Source organism: Ostrea edulis, chromosome 7 (assembly GCF_947568905.1).
Source record: "Ostrea edulis chromosome 7, xbOstEdul1.1, whole genome shotgun sequence".
NCBI lineage: Eukaryota > Metazoa > Mollusca > Bivalvia > Ostreida > Ostreidae > Ostrea > Ostrea edulis.
Window position 1 is genome coordinate 67020407 of NC_079170.1, and position 23357 is coordinate 67043763.

The 23357-nt window shown below is 34.3% G+C and overlaps 1 protein-coding gene across 1 annotated transcript in view; it reads right to left on the bottom strand.

Moving 5' to 3' along the window:
- LOC130048435 (uncharacterized) overlaps positions 1–22514 on the bottom strand; it is an 85433-nt gene extending 62919 nt beyond the window's left edge. Inside the window, exon 1 of the mRNA XM_056145143.1 lies at positions 22467–22514. Within this exon, the coding sequence (XP_056001118.1) occupies positions 22467–22473 (7 nt within the window). The 5' untranslated portion in view covers positions 22474–22514. The remainder of the gene's footprint in view (positions 1–22466) is intronic.
- Positions 22515–23357: the final 843 nt, after the last annotated feature.

The following is a 23357-nucleotide window of genomic DNA, read 5'->3' on the forward strand; positions in this document are numbered from 1 at the left end:
GCCGATTTTCTGTTTCTCAGAAGGAATTTTGCCCAGCATTTTTCTTGGAAAAGGTAAAATATAGGTTCATCAAATATTCAAGGATGATCAATCTCCGTTTGTAAGCGTGCAGCAGGGGGTTGAACATGTCGACCGTCACTTCCTGTCGTCACCGGAAGTGATGGAAAGAATCGCAAATTTCAAACTTTTTCCTTTAAATTGAAACTTATACTAGTTAATTAACTCTCTTTCAAAGTGTTAAAAGAATATTGACTCTGTCGGTAGTCAAAACGATTACTTCCGGTTTCTTGATAAAATATCTTTTTACTTTTCGCCTCTTTGTCCCCATAAATCTCGCTTATATTTGAAGTCTTTCATATGATTTTCACATGTCTTAATAAAAGTATCAACTTCTAAAGTTTTGATAATTTTGTTTTACAAAATTGACTTCCGGTCGGTTGTAACCTACTACTTTTTCTTTCTTTAGTCTACTTCTTTTTGTTGAGAACTCTTTCAGATAGAGAAGTGAAATCTTCAGGGAATATAGACAGTAAAGAGTCGCTGTCATTTATAGGAAAACACATCTGAATAGTACTTCCGGTCGTCACCGGAAGTTACGAAAAAGGAGTAAAAAATTCGATAATACATTTCTCATTCATTGTTAAGGCACATTTTCTGATACATTTAAATGGTTTTCGTAGGAATAGAAAGCTCTTTACCGGAAATGGTCTAACGGAAGACCTACTTAGTACTAGTAATGAGTGTCTAGTTATTATTATTTTTTTTCCCTTTCGTCTCCGAGACCGTTGGATGGATTTTCCTGAAACTTTCACAGATTATAGACAACGATGGTACCTCGAGGCATTTTTTTCACTTTTTCAAAATTCACTTCCGTTCGTCAGATACGTCTGATTTTCCGGTTTTTGAAAGAAACTTTGTCCGGGGGTAAACTTGAAAACCACTAAAGATAATCGAATGAAACTTTCAGGGATGATAGATCTATTTTCTCTATGGTGCATGCACGTAATATTTTTTGTTGCCGTCACTTCTGGTCGTCACCGAAAGTGATTAAAGGAATCATGAATTTCAAACTTTTTTTTTCAAATTGAAACCTATCTCGGTTTACTATATCTCGCTCTACTTAACAAAAAATGTTGACCCCACCGGAAGTTGAAACTCCGACTTCCGGTTATATCAAAGAAAGACTATTCATTCTCTCATTTTTCAGTGCCATAAATCTCGGTCATGAAACTAGTTAATGAGTTGAGTTTTACATATATTATAGTCACTATAAATGTCTAGAATAACCTTAAATATTTTTGTAAAATTCATTTCCGGTCGGCAAATACGGCTTATTAGCTGTTTTCGTTGTCTAGCGTTTTTCTCAGAAACGGTAAAAGATAGAGTCACCAAATATTCAGAGTGAATAGATCTCACTTTGTAGGCATGCAGTAGGGGGTTAAGAATGTCAACCGTCACTTCCGGTTGTCACTGGAAGTGATTAAATGAATCATAAATTTCAAACTTTTTTCTTTCAAATTGAAACCTATATCGGTTTACTAGGTCTGGTTCTAATTCTCAAAAAATGTTGACCCCACTGGAAGTTGAATCTCCAACTTCCGGTTATATCAAAGAAAGACTATTCATTCTCTCATTTTTCAGTGCCATAAATCTCGGTCATAAAACAAGTTAATGATTTGAATTTTACATATGTGATAGACACTACAAATGTCTAGAGTAAATTTAAATACTTTTGTGACATTCACTTCCGGTCGTGAGATATGGGGTGGACATATTCAAACCTTGCTTTTTCAGTTTCTCAATAATGAATATAGATATACGCTTGAAACTTGTAGAGTTGATCAACTAACATCAGTCCATTGTACACATACATTTAATTTTTTTGTCCGTCACTTCCGGTCTATACCGGAAGTATTTGAAAAATTGTCGATTTTCCGATTTCTTCGAGTGATTTCTCAGAGATGGCTGGATAGATTTTCTTGACATTTTCAGGAATAATATCTTATGAAATGACCTTGCTATAATTATTTTTGTTTTTACAAAATTCACTTCGGGTTGGATAATATGGCTGATTTTCTGTTTCTCAAAAGGAATTTTATCCAGCATTTTTCTTGGAAAACGTAAAATATAGGTTCATCAATTATTCAGGGATGATAAATTTCCGTTTGCAGGCGTGCAGTAGGGGGTTGAACATGTCGACCGTCACTTCCTGTCGTCACCGTAAGTGATTGAAAGAATTGCAAATTTCAAACTTTTTCTTTTAAATTGAAACCTATACTAGTTTATTAAGTCTCTTTGAAAGTGTCAAAAGAATATTGACTCCGTCGGTAGTCAAAACAACTGCTTCCAGTTTCTTGATAAAATACCTTTTTACTTTTCGTCTCTTTGTCCCCATAAATCTCGTTTATATTTGAAGTATTTCATATGATTTTCACATGTCTTAATAATAGTATCAACTTCTAAAGTTTTGATAATTTTGTTTTTCAAAATTGACTTCCGGTCGGTTGTAACCTACTACTTTTTCTTTCTTTAGTCTGCTTCTTTTTGTTGAGAACTCTTTCAGATAGAGACGTGAAATTTTCAAGGAATATAGACAGTAAAGAGTCGCTGTCATTTATAGGAAAACGCATCTGAATAGTACTTCCGCTCGTCACCGGAAGTTACGAGAAAGGAGTAAAAAAATCGATAATACATTTCTTATTCATTGTTAAGGCACATTTTCTGATACATTAAATGGTTTTCGTAGGAATAGAAAGCTCTTGACCGGAAGTGGTCTAACGGAAGACCTACTCATTACTAGTAATGAGTGTCTAGTTATTAAGGTCTTCCGTTTCCAAAGGAAGACCTTCTAGTGATTCTACTGTTTATTAAGGTCTTCCGTTACCAACGGAAGACCTTATAGTGATTCTACTGTTTATTAAGGTCTTCCGTTCCAGACGGAAGACCTTATAGTGATTCTACTGTTTATTATTAAGGTTTTCCGTCTCAACGGAAGACGTTATAGTGATTCTTATGTTTCTTTTCCTCTATTATTATTAAGGTCTTCCGTCTCCTGCGGAAGACCTTACTATTATTGTTCGCGTTCTTCTTCTTCATTAATATTATTATTAAGGTCTTCCGTCTCCTGTGGAAGACCTTACTATTATTGTTCGCATTCTTCTTCTTCATTATTATTAAGGTCTTCCGTCTCCTGCGGAAGACCTTACTATTATTGTTCGCGTTCTTCTTCTTCATTATTATTATTATTATTATTATTAAGGTCTTCCGTCTCCTGCGGAAGACCTTACTATTATTCTTCGCGTTCTTCTTCTTCATTATTATTATTATTATTATTATTATTATTATTATTATTATTTTCCTTGGTAGTACACGCGTTTTTCTCAGCCATTTCTCGATCGATTTTCACGAAATTTTCAGGAAAGATGTCTTTTGGTGACGAGACTTTGTTTGCAAAGTTTCGTGCTTGACGTCACTTCGGGTCAGGAGTTATCTCCCTTTTAGTGACTTTTTGAAGGGCCTTGTTGTCCACACATCTCCGTTACTTTTGAAGCTAGAGTCTTGAAATTTCTACACAAGATAGAGTAAACATTTTAGAAGATTTGTGGGGGATTCGATTTTACCGGAGGCGACTTGCCTAAAAGCTCGCCTGGACCTGAAAAAATGGATGCCAAAATTTTTCGCCGATTTCGGCGATTTTTCACCTTTGATCTCCAATATCTTTTTTCTTGCAAATATTTTGTTAAGACATGTAGAACAAAAGTTGTGCACATTTACGCGATCTTTTCGAAAATATCAAGATTTAGGAGCTACCCCTTAAATTAGGGATCGAGAAGGGCTCAAAGTCTAGATCAAATATCTCAAAAATCGTTAATATTTTGGTATAAGTCAAAGAACAAAAAATGTTCATCTCAACAATTCAAATCTATTCCTATAAAAATTTAGGTCATATGTTACGTAATAAGGGATTTTAAGGGCCAAAATCATAAATTTTTTACCCCTTGTATCTCGAAAACGACAAATATTTTGAAAAGCAATAAAGAACAAAAGTTTTTCAGAATGATGATCTGAATAATATGTACATTTCGTTTTTTCCCTATGTGGCCCCGTTAGGGAGCTACAGTTTGGCCCATAAATATTTCTTGTAGAGATAACTCGAGAACGGTAAAGAATTTCTAAATACTTGTTGAGCAAAAAATGTTTAAAATGACAAGGCCTTTCTTACGATATCAAGCAAAACGGGCTGGCCCTTTAAATTAGGGGTTCAGAAGGGTTCAAATGTTTTTGAGAATATCTCAGAAACTATTAATATTTTATAATAAGTTGTAGAAGCGGAAATGTTCATCTCAACGAGCTTGATCTTATGAAATCAAAAAGTAGGTCATATGTTACGTAATTAGAGATTTTAAGGGCCAAAATCGTAAATATTTGACGCCTCATATCTTTAGAACGACATATTTTTTGAAAAGCATTATTGAACAAAAGTTGTTCAATGTGTCATAACCTATCGATCAATATCAAAAAATGGGTCTGTGGGCCTCATGGCTCGCCTGTAGAGTCGATTTTTGTCGATATCAGTCGATTTCAAAAACTTGTAACTGGTAAATATTTTGTAAGGACATATTGAACAAAAGTTGTTCAGTTTATCGAGATATATCGATTGATATCAAGAAATAGGCCTATGGTCCTAATGGCTCGCCTGTAGAGTCGATTTTTTGTCGATATCGGTCGATCTCAATAACTTTTTACAGGTAAATATTTTGTAAAGACATATAGAACTAAAGTTGTTGAGTCTATAGAGGGCTAACAAATGACATCAAGAAATAGGCCCGCGGGCCTTATGGCTCGCCTGGAGAGTCGAATTTCAAACGAATTTCACCGCAACTTTGCTTCAGAAGCTTATGATATGAAAAATTGATTATATCTAAAGTGTCTTAAAGTCGGAAACTAAATTGGGACTCATTTGTCTTTTTTTTTTTTTTAACTCAGAGTGCATCAACAAATCGGACGGAAGACCTACTCGTTGCTCGCAACGAGATCGTGTCTAGTTATTATTATTTTCCTTGGTAGTACACGCGTTTTTCTCAGCCATTTCTCGATCGATTTTTACGAAATTTTCAGGAAAGATGTCTTTTGGTGACGAGACTTTGCTTGCAAAATTTCGTGCTTGACGTCACTTCCGGTCAGGAGTTATCTCTCTTTTAGTGACTTTTTGAAGGGCCTTGTTGTCCACACATCTCCTCCGTTACTTTTGAAGCTAGAGTCTTGAAATTTCTACACAAGATAGAGTAAACATTTTAGAAGATTTGTGGGGGATTCGATTTTACCGGAGGCGATTTGCCTAAACGCTCGCCTGGACCTGAAAAAATGGATGCCAAAATTTTTCGCCGATTTCGGCGATTTTTGACCTTTGATCTCCAATATCTTTTTTCTTGCAAATATTTTGTTAAGACATGTAGAACAAAAGTTGTGCACATTTACAAGATCTTTTCGAAAATATCAAGATTTAGGGGCTAGCCCCTTTAATTAGGGATCTAGAAAGGCTCAAAGTCTAAATCAAATATCTCAAAAATCGTTAATATTTTGGTATAAAACAAGGAACAAAAAATGTTCATCTCAACAATTCAAATCTATTCATATAAAAATTTAGGTCATATGTTACGTAATAAGGGATTTTAAGGGCCAAAACCATAAATTTTTTACCCCTTGTATCTCGAAAACGACAAATATTTTGAAAAGCAATAAAGAACAAAAGTTGTTCAGAATGATGATCTGAACAATATGCATATTTCGTTTTTACCCTATGTGGCCCCGTTAGGGAGCTACAGTTTGGCCCCTAAAAATTACTTCTAGAAATAACTCGAGAACGGTAAAGAATTTCTAAATACTTGTTGAACAAAAAAGTGTTTGAAATCTCATGACCTTTCTTACGATATCAAGCAAAAGGGGCTGACCCTTTAAATTAGGGGCCCAGAAGGGTCCAAAGGTTTATGAGAATATCTCAGAAACTATTAATATTTTGTAATAAGTCATTGAAGCGGAAATGTTCATCTAAACGAGCTTGTTCTTTTCAAATCAAAAAATAGGTCATATGTTACGTAATAAGGGATTTTAAGGGCCAAAATCATAAATAATTGACGCCTCATATCTTGAAAACGACAAATATTTTGAAAAGCATTATTGAACAAAAGTTGTTCAGAACGATAATCTAAACAATATGTACATTTCGTTTTTTCCCTATGTGGCCCCGTTAGGGAGCTACAGTTTGGCCCCTAAATATTTCTTGTAGAGATAACTCGAGAACGGTAAAGAATTTCTAAATACTTGTTGAGCAAAAAATGTTTAAAATGACAAGGCCTTTCTTACGATATCAAGCAAAACGGGCTGGCCCTTTAAATTAGGGGTTCAGAAGGGTCCAAATGTTTTTGAGAATATCTCAGAAACTATTAATATTTTATAATAAGTTGTAGAAGCGGAAATGTTCACCTCAACGAGCTTGATCTTATGAAATCAAAAAGTAGGTCATATGTTACGTAATTAGAGATTTTAAGGGCCAAAATCGTAAATATTTGACGCCTCATATCTTTAGAACGACATATTTTTTGAAAAGCATTATTGAACAAAAGTTGTTCAATGTGTCATAACCTATCGATCAATATCAAAAAATGGGTCTGTGGGCCTCATGGCTCGCCTGTAGAGTCGATTTTTGTCGATATCAGTCGATTTCAAAAACTTGTAACTGGTAAATATTTTGTAAGAACATATTGAACAAAAGTTGTTCAGTTTATCGAGATCTATCGATTGATATCAAGAAATAGGCCTATGGTCCTAATGGCTCGCCTGTAGAGTCGTTTTTTTGTCGATATCGGTCGATCTCAATAACTTTTTACAGGTAAATATTTTGTAAAGACACATAGAACTAAAGTTGTTGAGTCTATAGAGGGCTAACAAATGACATCAAGAAATAGGCCCGCGGGCCTTATAGCTCGCCTGGAGAGTCGAATTTCAAACGAATTTCACCGCAACTTTGCTTCAGAAGCTTATGATATGAAAAATTGATAAAATCTAAAGTGTCTTAAAGTCGGAAACTAAATTGGGACTCACTTGTCTTTTTTTTTTTTTTTTAACTCCGAGTGCATCAACAAATCGGACGGAAGACCTACTGGTTGCTCGCAACGAGATCGTGTCTAGTTATTATTATTATTGTTCTTTTTCTTACCGATTTTAGGGATGATAGAAGGTGACTTGTAGCTCTGTAATAAGGTTTATCATTGCCATCCGTCACTTCCGTCAGTCACCGGAAGTGAATAAAAGAAACGTCAAATTTCAAAATTATGCTTTTGAAATAAAACTTGCACAGATTAATTCGGTCTCTTTCGGTGTTTCAAAAAATGTTACACTTACCGGAAGTTTAACCAACAACTTCCGATTTTTAGAGAAAAATTTCAGAAATTGTTCTTTCTTTGCTATCATACCTCTCGCTTATAAATCAAGTATTTGTTATGATTTTCACATATATAATTGACATTATCAATCTTCAGAGTATAGTGCATTATTGGTTGTTTTTTTTCAAAATTCACTTCCGTTTGTTAAATATCTACGATTTCTGGGGTTTCTTTTCCTGGCGTCTTCTCATAAATAATCAAAGATTGAGTCCTGAAACTATCAGGAAAGTTAAATGGTGACTTGTAGATGTGAAATACGTGTTTCAATTTTGTTGCCGTCACTTCCGTCATCCACCGGAAGTACCTTAAAATATGTAATTTTTCTTTTTTTTTTTTTAATTCTCATACTCATAACATTATTTAATAGAGTGTAACAAGTCATACCATTTCCACCGGAAGTTGGTTGTTCGAAACCGGAAGTTGTCCGAAAACTCAGTATTTTTCATGAAAATTTTTAGTGTGGGTTCCTACACAGTCAATTTGAAATTCTTATTCGTTTTATGGACTCCAGAGATACTTGAAAGTAAATAAAACGAAACCGAAATTGTTTATAATTGATAAACCATGGCTTACATGTACGTGTTATTCACTGTATTTTTTCCCCTAAAAATAGGTCTTTATTCCTTTCATGTATAGTCGTTTTTCACTAATTGAATTCTCCCAGTCAAGATCTTAACTCGTCAGAAATTGGACGGAAGACCTATTCGTTGCTCGCAACGAGAACAATTCTAGTTATTATTATTTTTTTTTTTCCTTTCGTCTCCGAGACCGTTGGATGGATTTTCCTGAAACTTTCACAGGTTATAGAGAACGATGGTACCTCGAGGCATATTTTTCATTTTTTTCAAAATTCACTTCCGTTCGTCAGATACATCCGATTTTCTGGTTTTTGAAAGAAACTTTGTCACGGGGGTAAACTTGAAAACTACTAAAGATAATCGAATGAAACTTTCAGGGATGATAGATATATTTTCTCTATGGTGCATGCACGTAATATTTTTTGTCGCCGTCACTCCCGGTCGTCACCGGAAGTGATTAAATAAATCATCAATTTCAAACTTTTTTCTTTCAAATTGAAACTTATATCAGTTTACAAAGTCTCATTCTAATTCTCAAAAAATGTTGACCCCACCGGAAGTTGAATCTCCAACTTTCGGTTATATCAAAGAAAGTCTATTTATTCGCTTATTTTTCAGTGCCATAAATCTCGGTCATGAAACAAGTTAATGAGTTGAGTTTTACATATATTATAGTCACTATATATGTCGACAGTAACGTCAAATATTTTTGTAAAATTCACTTCCGGTCGTTAGATGTCGTGTGGACAAATTCAGACATTGTTTCTCTGATATCTCCGGAAAGAGTATAGATATACACTTGCAACTTGCAGGAGTTATAGATTAGCAATAGTCCATCTTAAACATATTTTATATATGAGTGTACGTCACTTCCGGTTTCAACAGGAAGGGGTTGAAAAATTTACTATATTCAAATTTTTTCAACACGATTTCTCAGAGATTGCTAAATGGATATTCTTGTTAATTATGAAGATGATAGAGAATTCTAGTAACCTTAGACACGATCTTTCATTTTTATAAAATCTACTTCCGTTCGTAAGATATGTCCGATTTCCATTTTTCAAAAAATCATCTTGTCCGGGGGTAATCTCAAAAACGACTGAAGAGGAACAAATGAAACTTTCAGGTATTATAGATCTCTCGATTGTATAGTGCATGCACATTAAATTGTTTTTCGTTATCACTTCCGGTCGTAACCGGAAGTGATTGAAATAATCACTAATTTCAAACTTTTTCTTTGAAATTGAAACCTACACTAGTTTATTAAGTCTCTTTCAAAGTATTTGAACAATGTTGACCCCGTCGGTAGTCAAAACGGCTACTTCCGGTTTCTCGATAAAATACTCTGATACCTTTCGTCTTTGTGTCCCCCATCAATCTCGTTTATATTTCAAGTGTTTGATATGATTTTCAAATATCTTAAGAACAGTATCAACATCTTGAGTTAAGACTAATTTATTTTTCAAAATTCACTTCCGGTCGGTAGTAATCCACTACTATATCTTTCTTTAGTCTGCTTCTTTTTCTTCAGAACTCTTTCAAATAGAGACGTGAAACCTTCAAGGAATATAGAGAACAGGGAGTCACTGTGGTTTATGGAAAAACACATCTGAATATTACTTCCGGTCGTCACCGGAAGTTACGAGAAATGGGTGAAAACTTCATTAACAAACCTCTCATGTCTTGAAAAGGCACATTATCTGATATATTTGAATAATTCTCGTAAGAACAGAAAGCTATGTACCGGAAATGTTCAAACGGAAGACCTACTCATTACCAGTAATGAGTGTCTAGTTATTATTATTTTTTTTTTTCCCTTTCGTCTCCGAGACCGTTGGATGGATTTTCCTGAAACTTTCACAGATTATAGAGAACGATGGTACCTCGAGGCATTTTTTTTCATTTTTTCAAAATTCACTTCCGGTCGGAGGATATGTCAAATTTTCGTCTTTTTACAAGATATCTTGTCCAGCGTTTTTCTCAGAAACGGTAAAAGATAGAGTCACCAAATTTTCAGAGTTAATAGATCTCACTTTGTCGGCGTGCAGTAGGGGGTTAAAAATATCGGCCGTCACTTCTGGTCGTCACCGAAAGTGATTAAAGGAATCATGAATTTCAAACTTTTTTCTTTCAAATTGAAACCTATATCGGTTCACTAGGTCTCGTTCTAATTCTCAAAAAATGTTGACCCCATCGGAAGTTGAATCTCCAACTTTCGGTTATATCAAAGAAAGACTATTCATTCTCTCATTTTTCAGTGCCATAAATCTCGGTCATGAAACTAGTTAATGAGTTGAGTTTTACATATATTATAGTCACTATAAATGTCTAAAGTAATGTCAAATATTTTTGTAAAAATTGCTTCCGGTCGGCAAATACCGCTTATTAGCTGTTTTCGTTGCCCAGCGCTTTTTTCAGAAACGGTAAACGATAGAGTCATCAAGTTTTCATAGTTACTAGATCTCACTTTGTAGACGTGCAGTAGGGGGTTAAGAATGTCGGCCGTCACTTCCGGTCGTCGCCGGAAGTGATTAAATGAATCATAAATTTCAAAGAAAGACCAACCATTCTCTCATTTTTCAGTGCCATAAATCTCGATTATGAAACAAGTTAAGGAGTTGAGTTTTACATTTATTATAGTCACTATAAATGTTTAGAGTAACATTAAACATTTTTGTAAAATTCACTTCCGTTCGTTAGAAATGATGTGGACAAATTCAGACTTTATTTCCCTGATATCTCCGGAACGAGGATAGATATACACTTGAAACTTGCAGAAATTATAGATTGGCGGTAGTCCATCTTAAACATATTTGTATATGAGTGTACGGCACTTCCGGTTTCAACAGGAAGTGGTTGAAAAATTTACTATATTCAAATTTTTTTCGACACGATTTCTGAAAGATGTCTAAATGGATTTTCTTGCCAATTATGGAGATGATAGAGACTTGTCGTACCCTTAGACACGATTTTTCATTTTTACAAAATCTACTTCTGTTCGTAAGATATGTCCGATTTCCATTTTTTTTAAAAATCATCTTGTCCGGAGGTAATCTCAAAAACGACTAAAGAGGAACAAATGAAACTTTGAGGTATTATAAATCTCTCGATTGCATAGTGCATGCACATTAATTTTTTTTTTCGTTATCACTTCCGGTCGTAACCGGAAGTGATTGAAAGAATCACTAATTTCAAACTTTTTCTTTTAAATTGAAACCTACACTAGTTTATTAAGTCTCTTTCAGAGTATTCAAAGAATGTTGACCCCGTCGGTAGTCAAAACGTCTACTTCCGGTTTCTCAATAAAATACTATTAAACCTTTCGTCTTTCTGTCCCCATAAATCTCGTTTATATTTCAAGTGTTTGATATGATTTTCAAATATCTTAAGAACAGTATCAACATCTAGAGTTAAGACAATTTTATTTTTCAGAATTCACTTCCGGTCGTTAGTAAGCCACTACGTTTTCTTTTTTTACTCTGCTTCTTTTTCTTCAGAACTCTTTCAAATGGAGACGTGAAACTTTCAGGGAATATAGACAATAGAGAGTCGCTGTGGTTTATGGGAAAACACATCTGAATATTACTTCCGGCCGTCACCGGAAGTTACGAGAAATGGGTGACAACTTCATTAACACACCTCTCATGCCTTGAAAAGGCATTCTCTGATATATTTGAATGATTCTCGTAAGAACAGAAAGCTATGTACCGGAAGTGTTCAAACGGAAGACCTACTCATTACTAGTAATGAGTATCTAGTTATTATTATTATTATTATTTGACCAAATTTTGTGCAGGAGTTTTCTCAAAAACTATACAGTGGTTTTCAGTGAAACTTTCAGGAAATTTGCATTTTATTATGAACTTTGTTTATCACAAAAAAAAAATTGGGAAAATTCTATTTCGGTTTCAAGTTATGGACAATTTCCTGATTTTCAAATGGAACTTTGTCTGCGGGTTATCTACAGGAAGGGCTAAAGATATGAATTGGAGACTTATTAGATATGATGTAACATGACTTATAGATTTGCATAAGCACTATTGCGTACGTCGTCATCAATTCCGGTCGCTACCGAAAGGGAATTTAAAAAATGGATTTTTTCAACTTTTTTGTTTTTTAATGTTTTTCTTTGATAAAGGTAAGATAAATAGAGACTCTTTATAGAATGCTGAACATGATATTTGTTTTTAAATTGATCAAACCAAACTCTAGATATTTGTAATTTTCATTTCGAAGTGAGGTCCTCGCTAACCTAATGGTTAGCGTGGTGGATTTTTGGCAAAAATGGAGTAGAGTGTGAAAATTTAAATTGGAGAGACAAAGTTAGAAACATTAAGCAAACTTTTAATTTATGGAGACAGAGATCCTTAGCAGTTCAAGGTAGAGCCACTTTAATTAATACCTTGTTCATGTCTAAATCATGGTACTCATTGTCAGTTATATCGATTCCACAATGGGCTAGAGACAGTATTCAAAAGGAGTGTACCAATTTTTTATGCTATTTTGGCTCACACCTGGTATCTTATAAAACAATAATTGGTGAAAAACACAATGGTGGTTTGAAAATAGCTGATATCTATCTAAAAATGTTATCATTTAGACTAAAGTTTCTTGCAAAGCACTTTTGTTGTAATAAAGATTTTCTGTGGAAACATATTTTTAGATATTTCCTATCAAAGATTCAAAATTTAGGAGCAGGAATGGAGATTTTTTTACTACAGTTTAAGAAAACAGATTTAGAGGGTCTACCACAGTTTTACAATGAATTATTTTGTGCATGGTATGCCATAAAAGATTATATCATTGTTGCAGAAAAAGAAAATGATGTTTTTAATTATTGTCTGTTTTTCAATCCGAAAGTACAAAGAAGAAACAAAATGTTGAATTGGAGAGATTTTATTAGTGCTAGTATTACACATGTCAAGGATATTTCATATGAAGTAATTCCGGGATTTTTACCAATACCATGTATTGTGGAGATTTTTCAAGAACAAAATTCAGAGGTAAATGTCTCACTGATTACAAAAAATTATAAGGATTTGTTATTATCTATTCCAGAAGAATGGAAAATGAGTACAAAAGAACATGTTTTCAGCCAAATTTTGATATTTCATATAGAGATCAAAGGATAGTGTTCCAATCCGGTACAGTACAAATATTTTATAATTTGTTAGTTCAAAAAATGTTTCAAGAACCGGTGTCAAATATTTATTGGCGAGATAAACTTGATATGAATGATAAATCATCCATTGAAAAGCGATGGGAAACGGTATGGGTGTTATACAAAACACCAGATATTACTGAACTGGATTTCAAAAATTTTCACAATATTATATTTACATATGAGAAACTTTTTAAGATAGGGAAGTCTGATTTTAAAATATGTCCAATTTGTATGCTAGAATGCGAGGATATAATGCATTTATTTATTAGACGTAAAGAGTTGGCTGAATTTAAGAACAATTTTGTTATTTATCATCTTGAATCGTTATTGAAAGATTGTGAAAGTGATGTCTTTAACAGATTAAACTTTGAAGAAATATTCATGACAGCATTACATAAGGGTATCAAAAACGTGAATGTATTTTTTGTAAATTATTTTATATCAGTATGCAGATTTTGTATTTATAGAAGAAGACATATTTTTTTGCAAAGTGAAAAGAAAATTGATATTGAAAGGCTTTGTAGATATACATTGAGACATTACATTTCATATAACCATTATCAATTGACTGTTTTAGAAAAGAAAATGAACCTGTTTAAAAAGTTTTTCTTACATAGAAATCCTCTATTGAAAGAAACAGAGGGAATATTATTGTTCATATTTTAGATACAAAGTGTTTTAAATGTGATTGTAACTGATGATTAGTCTGTGATATCTGTTTAAATGTTAATCAATAAAAAAAAAGCGTGGTGGATTTTCATGCTGGCGCCCCGGGTTCAATCCCCCAGATTACTCGAATATTTTTTCCCACTTTATAACAAATGAAGAATTTAAGGTTATCTACTGGACACGGAAAGAACGGAAGACCGTCTTGTTGCCATAGCAACAAGTTTCCAGTTACTATTATTATTATTTTTTCTCCAAAACTATACAGTGGTTTTCAGTGAAACTTTCAGGAAAAATGCATTATATTATGAAAGTTGTTTATCACAAACAAAATTGGGAAAATTCCATTTCGGTTCCAAGTTACATGTATGGACAATTTGCTGATTTTTTACTCGTAAATATTTTGTTTAGACATACATAACAAAAGTTGTACAGTTTATTAAGATCTTTCGTGCCGTATCAAGAAATGGGCCCATGGTCCTCTTGGCTTGCCTGACCCATTGAATTTCTGTTACAATGATTAACTTTTTTCTTACGTAACGTTTGATAAGACATGTAGAATAAAAGTTGTTCAGTTTTGCAAGATCTATCTAATGATATCAAAAAATAGGCCTCCGGCGTCATGGCTCGCATGAACAGTCGAATTTGTATCACAATTAATAACATTAATAACTTTTTTCTCGAGAAACTTTTGACAAGACATGTAGAACAAAAGTTGTTCAGTTTCACAAGCGTTAACTAACGATGTTACGAAATAGGCCTGCGGGTCTCATGGCTCACCTGAACAGTTGGGTTATTGTTGCAATCTATAACATTTTTGTTAAGAAACTTTTGATAAGACATCTAGAACAAAAGTTGTTCAGTTTTGCAAGATCTTTCGACAAACATCATGAAAATGGCGAACAGGCCTCATGGCTCGCCTGAACAGTTTGATTAGTGTCAAAATTACTTTTTTTTTCAAGAATCTTTTGATTAGACATGTAGAACAAAAGTTGTTCAGTTTTGCAAGATCTTTCAAACGATATCAAAAAAGGTCCACGGGCCTTATGACTCGCCTTAGCAGTCTGATAAATGTCACAGTCAATAACTTTTTTCCCCAGAAAAGTTTGATAGGACATGTAGAACAAAATTGGTTCAGTTTTGCGAGATATATCTAGAATGATATCTAAAAATAGGCCTCTGGGCGACATGATTCGCCTGATCAGTCGAATTTGTATTGCAGTAAATAACATTATTAACTTTTTTGTCGAAAAAAGGCTGACCCCTTTAATTAGTGGCCGAGAGCAGCAGAGAGTCTTTAATTTATAACACTTAAATGATCAATATTTGTAAAACATTACCGAAGCTAAATTGTACGTCTAGACAATATATTTGTATCATTATTTATGAACGAAAATCTCAGTCAAATTCTTATCTCATCACATCTAAAATTGGACAGAAGACCCACTCGTTGCTCGCAACGAGATCGCATCTAGTTTATTCTTATTATTCCTCTTCTTTAGTGAGAAATTTGTCCACGCGATTTTATGAAAGTGCTTCGACAGATCCACTTCAAACTTCTTGAGCTGATAGAGGGTCATTAGGAGAGATGCGATCAAATTTTCAAAATGGCCGCAGTTTTAAAATGGCACCCAAAAACCTTTAAAAATCAAGGTTGTCGGATTTCAACCAGATTCTATTTCTAGGGTAATTTGGTGACCTCAAGTCCATTTCCACCATGAAAATATTTTTTGAGCCGCCATTTTCAAAATGGCCGCCATATACCGAAATATTTGAAAGTGTTAACTTCTCTACAACATTTCGGTTCTGGGGTAAATGGAGGGTCTGCAGTTCATTTCTAGCATCAGTATTTTCTTCCAATCTATTTTCAAATGTTTCAAAATGGCCGCCATTGAAGAAAATGGCGGCCAAAAATCAAGTTCGTCGGATGTCAACCAAATTCAGTTCAAAGGGTTTTTTGAGGATCCTGAGTGCATATTTGGCATCAAAAACCACTTCTGACAACCAAATATGGTTCATAGGGTTTTTTGAGGATCCTGGGTGCATCTCTGGCATCAAACACCAATTCTCACATGGGGAGGTGTTCGGAGACATTTGTGTTGGCATCCCAACACAGTTATAGCTCGTTATTATTCTTTTTCTTCGGTACTTTTTTGTCCGGTAGTGTTCTCAGAAACTACAAAAGGGATCGATATGAAACTTTCCAGGATGATAATATAGCGTGTGTAGTTGTACATACCGATAGCCGTTTTGTCTGTACGTGCATGCACGCGGATGCACGTGCACTGCAATTTTGGTAGAAAAAAGTGGAAAATAAGAATATTAAAGGGATCGATATGAAACCTAAATAGGATGATAGTATATCATTTGTAGATATGAAGAAAAAAAACGATACTTATTTTGTCTGCACGCGCGTGCATGCGCATGCACGTGCATTACAAAATGTGTGCACTAACTTTGGAATCAGTCTAACCTTTTTGTTGTTCATTGAAATGGCTTGATATTCATATGATAGGTAGATATTGAGACCTTTAACTGATTTGCATTGTCAAAATTACCAATTTGCACGCGCATGCACGTGCGCCTTTTTTGATAGGATAATACTAAAACGTTTGTAACTATCTTATTTATGAAGCGAATGAGTTGATATTCACAGTATAGTTCAATAATATATGTATCTTTATATTAGTGTAACAAACAAAGCCAACACACGTACGCATGTGCGTTCATCGTTTTTCAAATGTTCAATTCTTAAAGGACGATAACGTTTTTCTTTTTCATCAAATTATATTGATATTAAAGGTTTAGATGTGTCTGGGTAGTCCTTACAAATTGCTGTTGTTAAAATTACTGTTCAACACGTGCATGCACGTGTGCTGAATTCTGATTGGATGATTTTAAAATCGCTATAACTCCCTTATATTTGATGGAAACGTTATGAAATTCATACTGTGGGTATATGATACAAATGTATGTTGAATGACATCAACAAACGTGCGGAATCACACACGTACGGGCGTGTATGCACGTACGACGGGTTCTTTCATTTCTTGGTACTGAAATGACGATATTGAACGTACATGTAATTAAAGTCTTAAATAAAATTAATTTTGCTATAGGTTTACAATGACATCACTTCTTAATTTGGGGAGGTTTGGGGAACATATGTAACGGTCCCCGTTACAATTAGAACTAGTTTTGAAATGAATTTCTAAATTTTATAACAGCAATTAAATATACATCTGTATTTTCAAGCTAGTAACGAAGTACTTAGCTACTGGGCTGTTCGAGACCCTCAGGGACTAACAGTCCACCAGCAGAGGCCTCGACCCAGGGGTCATAAGGTAAAATTTATACGGTACCGATTTTGATGTCCCAGATGCGCATTTCGACAAATAATGTCTCTTCAGTGATGCTCAACCGAAATGTTTGAAATCCGAAATAGCAATGAAGTTTTAGTGCTATTATAAGGAAAAACAGTGTGCCAAAAAAGTGGAGTCAAATTCGTTTAGGGATAAGAGCTATGCGTGAGGGAGATAAAACTTAAAGACCGAGTTTTTCGACCGGTCGGTTTACCTCAGGTAAGTTTAGTTGGGGGACGGAGCTAATTTTAAGCAGGTGTGAAGCCCCGAGGGAAGAATTGTAGCTTGTGCATAGCTTCCTGAATACACGGATTGTTACCTGTGTTACCTGTACGTTTTCGTAAGATAAATCATAAGTGTAATTATTTTTCTTGTGCATATTATTCAAAATATTGATTAAAAAAAATTAATCAAACATGTTAAAACACGATAAATTTATTTTGTAATTGAGGACGTTAGCCATTGAAAAATTAGGCAGAAAATTCTTAATTATAATCATGATGAAATAAAGTAAACTATCTACAGCTAGTCTGTTCTTTACTGCCACAAATGTCCGACGTAAGGCTGTCTTTCAAGGTTTGGATATCATGCTCGGACTTTACAAATAACACAGTCAGGCATGATGTCTCTCTTGTATCCGTGAGTCTGCCAAACATACAGATTCCTACGAGAATCCCATCGTACTGCGGTGGATTTCCTGGCGATATAACGACCATCGTCCCACACCCCACGATGAATCAACATAGTCCAGAATTTCTTATAAAGTTTTTTCTGTTAGATTTATTTTTTCTGGACGGCACACGGGATTCTCTGGCCACAAAAGTTGTCTGTGCGACTCGTCCATAACGCACGGCCTACACCAACAGTCAGGACATTCAGCTCTTCCGGCATTTCCCTCAATAGCTGGTCCAGGCGAAGAGGGTACTTCCTCAGATATAACTTCTTCTTCCTCGGCATCCCAATCCCAACCATTGTATGCAAAAAGGGCCCTTGCAGCAGATAATTTCTCTTCTGATAGAGTTGCGGTTACTTTGTTGCCATGTTTCGTCGTAGATTGACGCTGATAAAATTTCAACTGAATATAAACGGAATTTTAATGACGTATTTACTCATAATTAAAATTTTGATAATATATAAACACGACATTTCCAATGAAAGTCGGTACAGTCTCTTGAGCATAAAATCCATGTCCATGTAAATTATGTTCTAACCATCCATAATTTTCTATCGCACCTCTTCCTAAACACAACCCATCATAATTTATTATAATTGATGTAATTATATGTAAGATTTTCTACTTAATACATTATATTTTATTACTATAGATGTAATACAAATCCATAATTTTCTTATCAAAACTTTCTCTATTGAGCTGGCATACTACGCGGTAAACATCAAAAGATTTCACGGACGCCTCGATCGAGAGACGAGGTGGACAATGTATACACACGGATTAGTAACTAAATGTCCATTAATTTCTATCATCCAATCTGAAGCTAAATTTCTCCTGATTGACAGGGGTTTACAGACTAGGTAAAATTGAAGGCGGTGCTTATTTCTTCGGTCTTTTATTTTGAAATGAATTTCTAAATTTTATAACAGCAATTAGATATACATCCGTATTTTTAAGCTAGTAACGAAATACTTAGCTACTGGGCTGTAGAGATCTTCGGGGAATATATTTTGCAAGAAATAAAAAAAAAAACAATAAGGGGAAATAAAATGGAATTGAGGGGACAATTACTCTAGAAATGATATTTAAAAAGATTGTGGAAGTCCTCATTGATAATATATGTATTTACGTAATTTGAGTATATTAAGTACAGACTCTGTGACGTTTTACTTCGAATTTGAACAAACGTTGAAGAAACACAGAACAAACGATGAATAAACAGTGTGTGTACGCGAAACGTAGCTTCGCGAATGGTAGTGAGGGATTGGTGATCAGTGAATGTACAAGGAATACAAAGGGAATCATTTATATCGAATTGTTTGTGTGTTATCCAGGCATCGTACTTGGCAGAAAGGTGAAGATAATGAAATGATCAATCTCAAAAATCATATCAGCTATACAAAATAGAGAGTTGGGCAAGCACGGACTCCAGATATACCAGAGGTGGGATCAGATGCATAGGAGGAGTAAGCACTCCCTGTCGACCGGTTACACTCGCCGTAAGCCCTATATCTTGATCAGGTAAACGAAGTTATCTGTAGTCAAATCAGTGTGCAAAGAATGGCCTACCAATCGACATGAAACACGTCAGCCAACATTTGACCCATTGATAGGTTATAACGACCATATAATTTGAGAAGGACTGGCTTTGAATGGGACTGTTCAAACTCCTGTACCATTTACTTGTTTATCAGTAGCCTGCCTCGATTACAAACTGATCAAACGCAGAATAAGCTCTTGCGTATCGAATCAGTTGAAAGATGCAAACACAATATGGATGTGATAATGGAATATTGCTACATAAATATGGGAAGTTGAGTTGAGCTGTTAGTTTGTTGTTACTATCTATTTTCAATAAAATATCAAATTATGAAGCAGACCTGGACGATTCTGGTTTGTATTTTTGTTGTAGTTCACAGGGATATATCGAGTCGACATATGAATGAAAATTTGTAATGTTAATGGATAAAACGTCGGCGATCTACTTAAATGTCGAATTGAAGGCCACAGCAATATATGCTTTCTTCTCAAGTAAACGTTTTTTTTTTTAAATATTAATATAAACGTAGGTAAGAATTTGTGTCCATGGGAATTCCAACAGACTGTTAGAAAACCTGATCGCCAAAGACTACGAAGATATTGTCATAAGGAACTCCACCATGTTTTTAATTTCAACATCAGAGTACTTGTGCGTGGAATCAGAGTGGTGTTAAACAACGTAATTTTTGGATGACTGGTCACTAGATATGAATGTTTCTGTTCTCCCTTTTCGTTAAGGGAACAACTCTCTATGATATAAAAGGTCTAGCCTTTACTTCATCGTGAGGACTGATCTTTTGAAGTGTTGCAAAGTCATACATTTTCATCCTTACCTGAGAAAAGGTTTGTTGTTTGAAATTTACCAAAAGTTTTATTAGAATCCGCATTTGATTTACATCTTTCCTGGCATATGTAGTGGCATAGTGCGTTTGAAGTTTCTCCTTCACAGCTGTTAATATTTTCGTGAGGAGCAACGATTGGGGCTTGGTAGACCATTTACGGGATCAATCAATGTATCTTTGTTTGTAAATGGTTTTATGTAGCTTAGGAATCTAGTATAAGTACGGTAACTCATTTTCATTCAACCCATTAACTGGGATATCAAATGTGGCTAAAACTGAAGCATGGTTTTGAAGAACTTCATCTTTTCAAAGAGCAGCTGTAGTATAAGTACGATTACCAAAAGTGGAATGAATGCCAAGTTAATTCGTTTAAAATACAGTTTTAATTATGCGCCTTACAAATAATGACAATGTTGTTACAAGCTTTGTCAGCTGGAACCAAACCACACTCCTCATGTAACCTTTCTAAATATTTTAAAACTTCTGGTTTACTAACACAGAAAGATAAATTGTACGTACTTTTGGTTTGGTTTGTCTAATGTGGGTTTTTTAATATTCCTTTTATATTACAATCCATTTTGACAATGTATCAAGTTCTTTATTTTTCATATTTAGCTCATCGTCTGGAATACTCCTCAACACAATTCATAATAGAGATAAAGTTTTGTCATCAACTTCATGACCGAGGTTCTCTGTATTTAGGTCATTTTAGAATAAGTTATCCGAGATCTTCATTTTCAACTATATCAACATCATCAGTAGTTACATGTCCAGCTGGACTATAATAACGAAGACGAATAACAAGAACACGTAGGTGACGGTAATGGAATACATGTTAGTTGGCCCCGGAGACCATCATATGATTGTAACCTGCGTTCAAATTTCTTGCATCAACACATAACACTCTTAAATAGCATGTGCTTTTTGGAGATTGCAGGTTTTTGAAACATATCTGCTGCTGGAATGTTGCTTTACTTATTAAGTGAATACTCAAGGTTGCGGATTCTACCATGGATTTATTTCTTCTATCTTTAAAATCCATGCAATACTTGAATCAATATTTTGAATTATAACCTGCAATATTTACCTACCCTGGGTAGGTCACTAATTACCTGTGATAAACCTTATCGATATTCTATGAAATAACATTTGTTAAAGTTAATATCATATATGTCGTGTTTTAATTTATCAACGCCTCTGCCCAATACAAAACCTGTATTTTTAAGTTGCATAATGTTTTGTTCCTATTTGCACATACTTGAGTTAAATGATGATATAAATGAATTTCAATTGTTTAATTTCATTTCAGATTTTATTGAAATCAAAGTAATTTTCAGATAACTTTAAGCAACTGATGTTTTCAGTAATTAGATCAGTAGAAAAAAAATGATATGTTCCATGAAAAAGTCAAGATAACGCCTATAAGAGATGCAAAATTGTTGGACAAACATGGGTCTGGGACACATCGGAAGTGGGAGCAGGTGCCCAATAGGAATAAACTTACCATGTCGACCGGTGACATTCTCCTTGATCCCTATGTCTTGATCAGGTCAATGTAGTAGTCCGTAGTCAAAAGCGGTGTTTAAAGAACAGCCTAACAATTGTTATGAAACAGAATTTTGATCTATGACAGGTTGCATCAGTGTATTATATTGTAGCAAGTACTATAGTTTTTGCGAAATGCTGGCTCCAAAAGAAAATGTTGAACACCATGGGACATCAACTTGTTTGTCAGTAGCCTGCCTCAATTTAAAAACTATTTACATTGTATGCGCAGAACAAGTTCTTTCGCATCGACTCAGTTGAAAAATATAAACAACATGGAAGGTGTAGTTTAATTCCCAGCTTGCTTCTTAATAAATATTCACGTTCGCACGATTTATTCTTCCATAAATGAACTATATTCTATAAAGGTTTCATAGATTTTGTTTTTATTGATGCATATGGATAAAATCGATTAGATTATGTAGAAAAGATATTTGCTTTTTATGGATTTCTTTATTTAGAATCAATATTTGTTTATCAGCAATGTGTGATTATTCATAAAAGGCACCGGACCCACTCTGAATTTTTCTAGGGGCCCATGTGTACCTTCCTCTTAATTTGGAGTTCATTATAACATCACGAAATTGAACATTCTCTGTTATCTCTGTACAAAAGAAAAATAATTTCAAGTAGAAAAAATTGACAAAAAACTCACCAGCCATGTTTAGTATCTCTCGAATATATATCTGTGTCCAAGTTATGAGTCAGGTGATTTAGCGTTTAAAACATGTGATCTTATTAGCGATAGTAACACTTGATCATGTATATGTAATGTGATAAGAGATTCTTGATCAATGTAAGCGTAGTCATATTCAATTTATTTTATCATTGACGTGCACAAACGTACGTACAATCCATGTTTTAAAGTTGCATTTTCACGTTGCATTTTATTCAACAGTGGTATCTAGAAGAAATACTTATATTTGATACCTTTCAAGAGGTCTCTATGCGGAATATAAAACGGAGAAAAATAATTGCCGCCCAGAAGACAATCTTTTTATACACTGTATGCACACTATTCGATTTTACAAGTTATTCAAATGATGATCAGTATTAGCTCCATCTACAATTGGACTCAAACATAACCTGTTCTGCTCTTAGTGACTGGAATAAAATGTACACTATTTCATTTAACGTTTTATTTCTTTACATCATGTGATTTATTTATCATTTGCCATTGTAGTTATTTTCTATGCGTTTTGTGAAATGTAAGTGAATCTTCCATAAGGTGCCCTCTGATGAGGAAATGATTCACAGAACGTGATTACATCCTACAAACATGAAACTGTATACATAGGTAACAAATTTCATATTCAATGCACGACACGAAAAGCTTGTTATATATGACAAGAAAACCACTTGCTTTATTTCGACATTTAAACGGAATAAACAACAGTATGTCCATTAACAGTAATCACTTCATTCACTTTTCAATAGTTAACTTATTTTTTGTTTTATTCTCCTTTGTAATGATGTGAATGATCTCTGTTCTATATTTTCATTTCATTATCATCCCGTCTTTCATAACTGTATCATTAGTATTTGA